Source organism: Squalius cephalus (genome assembly GCF_949319135.1).
Source record: "Squalius cephalus genome assembly, chromosome: 6".
Taxonomy (NCBI): domain Eukaryota; kingdom Metazoa; phylum Chordata; class Actinopteri; order Cypriniformes; family Leuciscidae; genus Squalius; species Squalius cephalus.
Genome location: NC_137127.1, coordinates 15037381 through 15049316, shown reverse-complemented (window position 1 = coordinate 15049316; position 11936 = coordinate 15037381). Strand labels below are relative to the sequence as shown.

Genomic DNA, 11936 nt, shown 5'->3' with positions numbered 1-11936 from the left:
CGTACGCACTTTTTTGTGCGTATGTTCGTTTTCTGATTCACATGTACGCACATTTGAGAAATGATCATAAGATAAAATGTAGGGCGGTTTCTAGGCAAACATTTTATAAATGAGGCCCCAGGTGTTTGACGTGTTTGAAAAAAAACAAAAAAAAAGTCCAGTAAGTAAAGATGGAAGCAAACAGATCACATGCTAGTATTATAGACCTTCTTGGGAAAATTTACATCATTTTCATGGAGGTAAACGGAAATGTGTTGCAAATATACTGACTCTTTAAAGTTCATTTTTAGATCTATCCTGATACATCAAACGCACAGCGGTGGTCGACTTTCCACAGCCATTATCTTAAAGCTGCAGAACAGAACAGGAGACGGCAACAGACTTGGTGTGTGGATTAAATCTGATTTTCTCACATCTTTGAGCTTTAAAGGTATCACATCGCTTCTTCTTTACACTATAAATTGACACAGACAAACTGTAAATCTTGGCAGACTCTCACACAGACTTCAGTGTGAGGCTGCTGGAGAAGTCTAGGCCACTAGCAACGTCTGACAACCAGATATGCACTGTGTTCGAAAAATGTAAGGAAATTATTCCTTTCAGAATCCATGCATTTTTAAGAGAAAGAACTATGGTACACTAAAGGATTACCATGTTTATATAAAGCTTTCTGGGCAATGTAACTTGGAAATGATGTTCTAACTTATTAACCATTCAAAGGTTTGGGTTCTATTTGATCAAAAATTACAGTAATAACTAGGAATGCACCAGATACTGCACTCATGTACTTGAACTCGACTTGAACTTGAACAAAAACCGATACCACAAAGTGTACAGTATACAGTGCCCGTAAAAAAGAAACACAGACAATAGAGCAAACACAGAGCAGAATTGATATATAAGAGAAGGATGTCTATTAAGTAAATGTATCTAATTAACAGAATATTAAACAAATGAAATATTCACGCATAACTGCTGTTCGTGAGTTGCTAAGCGAAACAGTATGAAGAAAACAGAAAACGCATGTGTAACAGTATGTTGGATATGTGCAGATCCTAATGTGACAGCAGCCTAATAACCCTACTGCTGTCTTTGTCCTCAATGTTCATCTAACAACAAAATACAAAAAGAAAATCACCCACTGCTCTTGACTGAATGACTTTAGCAACTTTGATAAGGATTAATATTTAATTTGTACATTAAAGACTATTCAGTGTTATTTTACATTTGATTACTTTATTCGATTTCTGTACTTGAAAATTGTGATGTTTCACTGGTATCTAAAAAAAATAACCACTAGCCCAACCGGGCCAGTAGAAAAAAATCCTTAGCGTTGAGTTCTGCTGGAGCATCCGGTATCAGCATTGGTGCATCATTACTTTGAATGGTATTTCATGGAATATGAATGGGGATCTAACAGTGCAATGGAATATATGAAAGTACCATGGTTTTTTAGAAGTCCCACAAATAAATAGCACTTACAGAGCACACATTTTAGTGACTAATAACCAGATTTGGCTGGCTTTTGCTGGATGAGATCTAAGTAAATCACTTGTGACATGTGCCCTAGCTCAGCCCGTGAGGAGGATTAGGTGGCAATTGTTTGCTTACAGGTCAGAGGTCACCTCTTAGTCCATCCTGAGAAAAGCACTTCGTAAAGACCCCTTTGCGCTATTATCCTCAATAAACTGCAGGTAATTACAGACCACGGGTTTAAGAGAACTCGTGGATTAACCGAGAGACCATCTTGGCTAATCCAACGTTTCGTATTTCCACCTTGCAATTAATGAGAGTAAACCTGAGTAAACTTTTGACGGTCATGTAAAATTGTGAAACTGTTAAAGAGATACTCTTAAATTGAGTTTGCTAACTTTAAAAGTGGCAAAGATGCCAAATTATAAAGTCAAACAAACTGTCGAAGCAGGAGTTTGGACTATCCTTAATATGTCTCCGCCAAGTTCCATGAAAAATCTTGAGTCTAACATTAATGCAAAGCACCTCCACAGAATGTACATATTAGACCTGGCTGCATTGATAATCAAATACATCAAATTCATGCTCTTTCTAGGGCTATAATGAACCAATGCAAGACATCATGTGGGACTGACAGACTTTCACTTTCGATATTACCACGTATCAGCGAGCCCTAATGAGCAGTTCGCCTGTTTTCTTCTGAGCTGTCTGTGGGTCTCCATACATGTGCTTCACTGTTTCAGCAGAACCAGACAAGACAGGCACGCTCATTATCACCACTGTGTTTGACATACTGAGTGATGGCACACCAGCACACACAATCTTACCTGAACTACCAAGATACACATGCCGATGGTTCCGAGTAGGTGCTTATTATCTTCAAGCCACTCTTCAACTTTCTCGTAGCAGCCCTGGAAGACAAGAAAAGTCACAAGATGTCACAAGATCTTCTGGGTGAAAGCACTAATACAAACAGATTGTGTATGTTTCACTGTCTAATTTGCTAGTTGTTAATTCTGATTCAGAGAAAATGAGCTGAACTCCAGCAGCAGTGGAATTCATTTGAGCGCATGCATGAGAGAGCGAGCGACTGCTGCGGCTGCATTTTCAACGCGTAGTCACTGGGAAAAAAAAAGCATATTCAGCGGTATACTGGTGGCTATGCGGAGAAAAGACAACACAGCTTTGAGTTGGCGGTGTTGTGGGCTGCTCGTCATACTAAGGCACTGAAAAGAAAATCCATTTCCAGAACAACCGAAAACTATGGTAGTAATCCTATATAATACCTTCAGATATGGAAAAACTCTTGGATTCCTGTGCAAACAGCCTTATGTCACGTTTTCTTTCTTTTTTTTTTTTTTTTGTTCTAATTACTCGTTCTATGAATTTAAAACAATTTATGTTGGCTAGCTGTTTAACTTCTGGGGCTGAAGATAAATTTAAGAATTAAACGGCTAGTGGTTTCAGGCTAACTTTACTACAAATGTGTCCTTGTGACTCGCTCTCTAGAAGGCAACGGACTGGAAATCGTGACATTTGAAATTTTGTTTTGTTTCACAAACTTTCTTGTTCTGCATTAATGGAAAAAACATTGAGGATTCATTAAATGTAATTGTCTCTTCTCACTCCATTAGTACCTCTGTGGTAACTTAAAAGCTGCAGAAAGACAGCGTGACAATTTGACATGTAACATCAGCTACTGATGTACATTACAGCACAGTCAATGACACAAAAATATTCCCTCAAGAGACCATTGCCCTCCCTACAATCTCATTTAAACTTTAAAATCAGTTTTCATGAGTTAAATGAACTCCCATAGGAAAGACAAACACATCTAGGGCAAGATTTACTAACAGCTTGAGCTGTTAAGAATAAACCCTCTTTTGGCGTTAAAAAACAACTGTCAGGATTTACTAAAGACACGCAATGAAAAATTAGCGCTGAAAAGGCGTGGGCACAGTTATTTCTGCGGCTGACCTTATTGCAGATGCATTTGTAGGAGTTTCCCTTTGAGATGCAAAATTTATTTGAAGAGAGTACTTAAAAGAATCACGCAAGGTGATTTACTAAGGTTTGCATTTGTCAATTTACTGGTATTTGTGCCATTGTTTAACGCCCAAAATAAGCATGTCTTAAAACAGACGTTAATCTGCGCTGCTCCTGGTAGATTGCGTTGGTCATTATGGAAATGATATGGCTGTGTCTGTGTTCCTTAATGTGCGCAAGCAGAACTTTCCACTTACATCGGCGCTTTTTTGGAATTGCGCTCTCATGCTAATTTGCCCTGTTTAGTAAATCTGCCCCCTAGTGTCCAAAAGTGAGAATTAATACATAAAGGTATATGACTCTGGCTCTTTACAGGCGAACTTAGAGATGCTACCTAACAGAGATGTCTTAAATCTATGGCTTTTACCGCCTTTCATTTATTAGTAATAACTCTTTTCAAGGGCAGAACAGAGAAAGATAAAAAGAAATAATCTCAATTATTACCTCCAGTCCTTTCTTTCATCCTGTCTCAATTCAGAAATGTTCTTTAATGGATATAAGATTAACAATCCAAATGTATTCAAAATGAGGATGATTAAAAATGAAAGTCATGCATTTGAAATGCAGTATATGTATAGTTCACTTCAAATGTCAAGGCTATTAAAGTCAAGGAACTATAACAACATTGTCACTGGTTTAAGTGGAGGTGTCCACTCACCCGTGTCCAGAACATGTTGGTGGAGTTACGGCCACACTCCTGATAATGCTCTTGACAGCAGCGGTCGGGCACCACCTTTTCTTTCAGAGCCTCGTGCCAATCTGTGTACCCGGTTACTCCACAACACTTCCACTGTTAGGAAGGGGGGGATAAAGGGAGACAATGATACATTTTATAAATAACCAAACTAGATTCATTTCCAGATATTGCTGTGTATATTAAAGACATATTTTCAAAATTCTCAACATAATCATAATTTTGTACCTCAGCTTGGATGATATTCCAGGCATTTCTCAGCCCAATGTTGTTGTCTGTGTTGTAGAGAGCAAGACCATCTTTCAAGTCCTGCTTTGCGTTCTCACTGACCTGTGAACAGCAGAAGCAAAAGTTCAGTCATAGTCAATCACAAATCTCATCTTGACAGTACCAATATATATATATATATATATTTAAAACACACACACTGTTGTTTCAACTTAAAGTGTTTGTGCTGCCTTCAAATTTTAAGTTTAGTCAACTCAAATATCCAAGTTGTCACTTAGCATTTCAAGTTGACTAAACTTAAAATTTTAAGGCAGCATGGACAGCTGAAACAACATTTTTTTACAGTGTATATGAATTGTATCATATCATTCATATTTCTACATAATTTGTATTTATCATAATTAAATGTATTATATCTTTCTTGCCTAATTATTCCTATGTTTTTAACTGAATAACTAATTGTAGATTGAAAGCTTGATTCATTCAAGTGGTTTGGATGAATAAATGTAAATATGTGTAAATATAAGCAATGTGAGGAACAGAACAGTGAAGAACAATATGCAAGTCCTAAGAGAAAAATGATCTGCTTGCCTACCCTAATAAGGAGCGTCTATTTAGTCAATACCTTCCATCGGGTTCTTGACTATGTCAAATTAATGTAATTAGCATCATTAATTGAATGTCTGAGTAGAGCGTAAAAAAAAGCATGCCATCATTGACGCTTGAGGACGACATATACGCCACTCTGGAATCACTTCCCCCTCGGCTGTGGCAGATAAATATTTCGCTGGCAGTTTTAATGAGGTGTACGATCTCACATTAGTGGTTCAGTGCACTCTGGCCCAGAGCGACGGTAGTGCGGGGTGATTACTGTTTGACAGAGCGGTGGTCCTGATATAGACGCACGCCAGATTAACATCGTTTCACCCAAGAGAAAAGAGAAAACACAATATTCTGGAATTTCAGGCATATTTCAGTGAATGATAGTCTCTATCACAGAGCCATAAATAAGATATATAGAGCTAATATCTACAGTTTTAACATGATCTATTGTCTAAGTTTTTTATTGCTGTTGTATTTATTGTATTATCACAACACTCCCTGTTTTGCTCACATCTAAAAGACTCTGAACTTCTGAAGAAATTGTAACTGGTGCCTTTGCATGATGCTAGGATGGTGTGGGTGGTTGTCAGGACATTGCCAGGTGGTTGCTTACTATCCCAAAAAAAGCCCATCAAATTTCTATCATTTTCTATCATTCCTAGATATGATTTGGGACCCTTCACTGATGCAAATCTATTGGATCTTTTTTTGCCCATTTTATCATCTTCCATGCAAATCATGAATTAAAGCACTTACAACAGTAACATCAGAGTTCTACTCAATAAGCCACACAATTTATAGGGACAGTTCACCCAAAAAATGGAAATTCTTTTGTCATTTTCTCACCCTCAAATTGTTCCAAACCTGTATGCATTTCTTTCCTCTTTCTATTTTTTTCCCAACAAAACTGTTTGATTACCAACATTCTTCAAAATATCTTCTTTTATGTTCAGCAGAAGAAAGAAATTCATACAGGCTTGGAACAACTTGAGGATAGGGAAATGGGAGAACTATCCCTTCAATGTATCATTCATGTCCCAGGGAACACACATGGTTTAAAAATGAAATAAATAATAATAATAAAAATTATATAAAATTGAAACACATTTTGGATAAAAGTGCCTGCTAAATGTACCTAATAATATAGCAATAATACTTATAATATAACAAACTGAAACATTCATGCTGTGAAACATATTTAAACGCAGAGGGAAATTAATGAATGAAGAGTATGAAATTTAATTCTGATAATCTTTCCAAAAACATGTGGAAATTAGACTAAAATGTTCTCCGGAGACCCTATTATGTGAATATATATCTTTATTTTTGCCTTCATTCCAGGGATCGATGAAAAGGATCATGATGAAATAAATTCAGCCAATGATGCAGAACGGCAGCAATAACACTCAGTCAAGACAAGATATTAAAAAGCTGGTAGAAGGCATATGTCTTTCACTGGAGTGTGCACTCATTAGTGCCAGACATATTTCCTGGTGGGTACACTGTGTGAGTAGCCACGTTTCGAAAGGTGAATAAGCACATCATCATCCTTCTCCACGGAAACATCTTGAGACCTCCGAGCCTCATTATACAAGAATACATCAAAGCACACTCTCAACTCCATCAGGGAACACTGTGACATCACTCCTTTCACGTCCTGCTTGGAACACATGATGATCACAACTGTTTGTTAATGGCTGTTCTTTCATACCTAAATAAAAGCGTCCCAAATGCACAGCACACAAGACTCTCATATTCCACACGGCCTAATTACAATTAGACTCAGACTTATAATAAATTCTTAACCAGCTTGTGCCTGAAAAAGGCATGCAATTCTGTTCATCCTGTTAAAACAGCAAAATTGCATGTCTAATGGAGGGATGTTACATGTCCGACTAAGCCTCGCTAATGCCATGAGCTGAGGGTTCCTAGAAATGTGCATTTATTTTTTTACAATAATTTATTTTCTCACAGCGCATCTATGTTCTCTAAATACTTTAAAGGTTTGTGGTCAGTAAGATTTTTTTTTTAAAGAAATAAATACCTTTCTATAGCAAAGCTGCATTAAATTGATAAAAAGTGACAGAAAAGACATTTCATTTTACATGAGATTTCTATTTCAAACAAACTGTCAAAGAATCCTGAATATATATATAAAAAATTGTTTCCACAAAAATATTAAGCAGTTTTATAAACAGTTTTCAGCATATATTCACCAAGTCAGCATATTAGAATGATTTCTGTGACACTTAAGACTGGAGTAATGATGCTGAAAATTCAGCTTTGCATCACAGGAATAAATTACATTTTAAAATATTTAAAAATAGAAAACAGTTCTTTTAAACCATATTACTGTACTTTTCATCAGAAAGACACTGGGAACAGCAAATATGTATCCAGTAATCACACATTTTTAATCACAAATGGATTTAATTGAAATTCATCAGTCAAAAGATGTGGGAATATATTTCATGAAAGGTTTAATGTTATTATAAAGCACATCATCGTTGGAATGCAGCAGGCATGTCAAATGATCTAGTAATCTTTCTTCTCATCCAAAAACCCACAAAGAGGGCTAGATGAGGATATTCGAATGACTCTGTTTTCTGACAACAAAAGGAAGCTGTCCTATCCTCGCCTTCCGCAATGATAAATATCCTGTCACTGAAATGAAAAGTATTGGTAAGGTGTTGCTCTGATCATATATTCTGCTCTAGACACCATCTTGCAAGCCCTAAGGGATGAGCTATGCTAATGCAACATACTGTTAGGAGCATCATATTATGCAGAAAGTTAATTTGAGTTCATGGGAAGAGTGCCAGTGTAAACAAACGGTTACTGTAAGGAAGTCACGTTCGGACTGTCAATCTAAATCTACACTAAACAGGAAGAAGCAAAAACTATTCAGATGAATGAACTCCAGTCCAATTGTTTATCAATATTTTATTTGTTCTGGGACAAGAATAGAATAATCTGCCAGTCAACACATGCCAAATTTGTATTATTAATAGGTTCAAGGATTTGAAACCTACATCTTCTCATATCATAAGCATCTCATATCACTACCAAGAGCCTTTATATCCACTATTACATCCTTTACTAGTGCTAAAAAAGTGAATGGAGCATATGTTTCCCATGGCCTGTGGCTGCTTGTAGCTAATGCATAGCTCATTAGGAGTTTGTATACCTGGCCTTGGGTTCTGTTTAAATAATGTCTGTCCAGTTGGATACAGTCTCAGAACGCACGGTCCAAAGCCATTTCAGCCAGCGCAAGCATCTGGATCGTGTGAATGACCTAGCGGCTCTCGGTGTTTGATTTGTAATCATTCCTCTCATTGGTTTCCTATGTTCTCAGGCAACTTGTTAATGTAAAGATGTTAGTGTTTGTTTGGGAATGTGGAGGGTTTGACCAGAGGGTCAGTTGTTAGATGTAGCTAACGGATGACATCATTATCTTCTATACCAAACATTCTTGGGGTAAACTGGGAGCGGAAACCAGAGCGAATGCTTATACAGAGAGAAAACTGCTTTTCTTTTGGTCTCGTGTGTGTTTGAGTCTCCAGAGTGTGGATAGGTTTGGACAGGTTTGTCATATTATTGCCCAGGGGGCTTGGGTTTGTGGAGATGTGGCAGCACACTGTGTGTGTGTGTGTTGAGGAAAGCCTGCTGTTTACTAAAGAGTAGAGGAAGAGGAAGATGAGGTCAGACAGCAGATTATTCACTGTCCATCACCTTTGCCTATGCCAAAAAAAAAATTTTTGGGGGAGAAATTTACAGAATGCAAACACACACACCTAAATCCTAACCAAAAGGGATAGTTCAAACAAATAAAGGAAGATGTTATAAAATTGGTTAATATGACTCTTATGGCCCTGTATTCCAAGTCTTCTGAAGTCATTCAATAGGTTGGTGTGATTCATTAATTGACTCTCCTCATAAGAATTTCATAAGAGTTCATGCGAGAAGTGAGTTATCAGTTCCAACAGGTCTGAATGATTTGTTCATTAATCAAACTGTTTCAGTTCTCGAGTTCAACTCACTGACTCAATGATTCTCTGGTAGTAGCAGTCAGAGGGTGGGAAGATTATATCAGTGAATGATATCAGTGTTCCTCACCAAAAAAACTGTCTTATGACTACAGAAGACTTGGTATATACTGTAGCATGCAAGTCACTTTTATGATTCGTTCATGGTTGTTATTATTATTATTTTTTGCATCCTCATTTAATGTTTGACATGAAAATGAAAGACCAGTACACTATTTAAAATGTAAAATTCTGGTGGTTTGTATCACATCACTGTATTTTTTGTTTTCTTTAAATGGCTGGACCTTTATATACATTTATAGTGGTTTATTTTACAGTCAGGAGCAAAAAGAATATTAAAACATTGTAATGTCACATACAAATTTACTCTATTTTGTAACATACAAATAACTCAATTTATAAAACTAACAATTTAGTTAATCTTTTCAAATATAATCCAATTAAAGTTTAATAATTCATTTTATTTTTGGCAAGATTACCGTTTAAATTAAAACATGTAAGAGACTTGTGTGATATTCCTTACATTTCTTTAATAAATTGTATTATTATTATTACTACTACTACTTAGATTACAGAACATACTGCGGTGCAATGGTAATATATTTATTTAATAATTTCTTCAAGTTAGACCAAACTTTTATTTTGTCAGATTGTAATGAAGACCTCTGTTTTAATAAACTGCATTATTATCATCATCATCATCATCATCATCACTACTACTACTACTTGAAGAAGTAATACTGTGCAATGGTAATATATTTCTGTTTTAATTTCAAGTTTCACATTTATTTTTGATGGGCTGTCGTAAAGACCTTTGAGTTTCCATGTGTATATGATGCTCAGCTCTGCAGATGAAGTTCATGTGTTCATGTTCTCAAATAGTGAGACGGCAGATGCCACAAAATCCCACAAGTTCATTATATGTCTACCTGATTTAGGCCGACATGCAGAACATGCAGACTCTTTTTGAGCTTTAATAATTTACAGACAATAGTCCATATCGCAATTTGATTCACTTGCACAACCCTACTTTTGATTTATTCATCCAAAAATTGTGAGACATTCAGCTTTATACAGTAAGTTCCATTTGTGACTGGATTCAGTAATTCTCTTTGCATTTTCTGCATCACAGAAATCATATGGCTCTACATGGTATTTGCCATGTTAAAGAGAGTTAGTTGTGTGGCATATTTATTGTTGTGTTATAACGTTATAAGCATTTGTAAGATAGGTATGCATGTAATAGAGGTCTCCTCTCAATACACTCTACATAGCGCTCTTCGTGGCCATTGAATAGATGCAGCAATTGTTTCAACTACTGCAGTATTTGAAAAAGACATTGTTTGCCAAATTGAAACTGGTATACCGGTTCATGTCAGTGCCCAGCACTAGTTAGTGACCGAATTTTAGTTCTAGGATGAACTATACCATTAACAAACACATTTATAATTGCACTTTATTAGCACTTTGGAAATCATGTTCCATTAGCTCAAATAAGAGCTTCTCTGTCTAAGTGCCTGTCATGAGATGGTAATTTCCAGCCCAGATGATGGGCCAGATTCTTGATCAGCAAGGGAAAGTCTGGTCATGCTGTGAGCTGGCAAGATACGCGCAGTGTGGGACCTACTGTCACGCCATCAGGTGCTTTGAAACCTGGCATGGAGTCCTTAGAAACCCTGGCTGACCGCCTCACCTGATCAGGCACTTTACAGGACACATTTGCTACTTTAAGCTCCAGAAGTGGAAAATGACTGTTTATATAGTCAAGCTTGATGCAAATCATTTTAACACTGGCACATTCTGTGTTGATTTGTTTACCGCAAGTAAATTGGTTTAATTCAGAGCCAAAATCAGCAAGTAAACACAATCATGCTACCACATGAGATCACAAGCTTAACACTCCCAGAATCAGCTTAAAAATAACAGGAAACACAATAGACACCAGTGTTTTGTGCGACTAAATTATGATACGATTTAAAATGGTACCTTGAGTTTTACTTCTCATCAAAAATAGCCTCAACCCATCCTCTGCACACGTTTTTAGAGCATCCCTAATTGTGTCAGTTTTTACTCATGTAATGGCACAAAATTAGACGCTAAAAAATGTTAGTCATCAATGGATTAAACCACAACCACAGCTGAGGCGGCGAAAGTGTGCGGTAATGCTCTTCATCCGTCTCTGTAAGCCTATCCGAAAAATCACGCTACTGTGCTTCCCCCTTTTTCAAACCAGCTAATATGGCTTCATTTGGCCACCGTCCTGCGGCACACACACTGGAATGAGGTCATGAGCTTAAAGACGGATGCTCTAATCTGGTGCCTAGCCTTCGCCATCTGCTGCAGTCAGATGGTGGGTCATTGGAGGGTCCACGTGTGTGCTTTAATCCACAGCGTTCATGTACACTCAGAGGTGAAGACCAACTATACCTACCTTTGTTTCTTCCAACATACCACAGCAGGAGGGAAGGCATCTTGCTGAGTTTAAGATTGAGGAGGGCAAAAACATCACTACTGAAACTTTACATCTCCCAAATTATGAATCTAGAAAAATTACAGATAGTTTGGAATTTTGTAAATTTGACATTTAATAAATTAGATTTTTGTGGGATATTTATACATTCAAACACACACACTACAGCATGTATATATTTATCTCAGAGTCACAAACTATATTTCTTATTCTCATGAAACAGTTGAAGAACAGTTTTGCTGCTTAATATTTACAGTATGTGGAAGCAATGATACAGTTTTTGGGATTCTCAGATTTCAAAGGTCAAAAGTACAGCATTTATTTGAAATATACTGTATGCTTTTTTAACAATGAAAAAGTCTTTACTGTCACTTTT

General features: G+C 36.8%; 1 protein-coding gene across 1 annotated transcript in view; it reads right to left on the bottom strand.

Annotated features, from left to right (window-relative positions):
• Nucleotides 1-11936, bottom strand: part of tspan9a (tetraspanin 9a) — an 87230-nt gene that overhangs the window by 6209 nt on the left and 69085 nt on the right. The window contains exons 3-5 of the mRNA XM_079873468.1: nt 4442-4543; nt 4178-4309; nt 2301-2384 (exon numbers count right to left, since the gene is read on the bottom strand). Coding sequence (XP_079729594.1) covers nt 2301-2384; nt 4178-4309; nt 4442-4543 — 318 coding nt within the window. The remainder of the gene's footprint in view (nt 1-2300; nt 2385-4177; nt 4310-4441; nt 4544-11936) is intronic.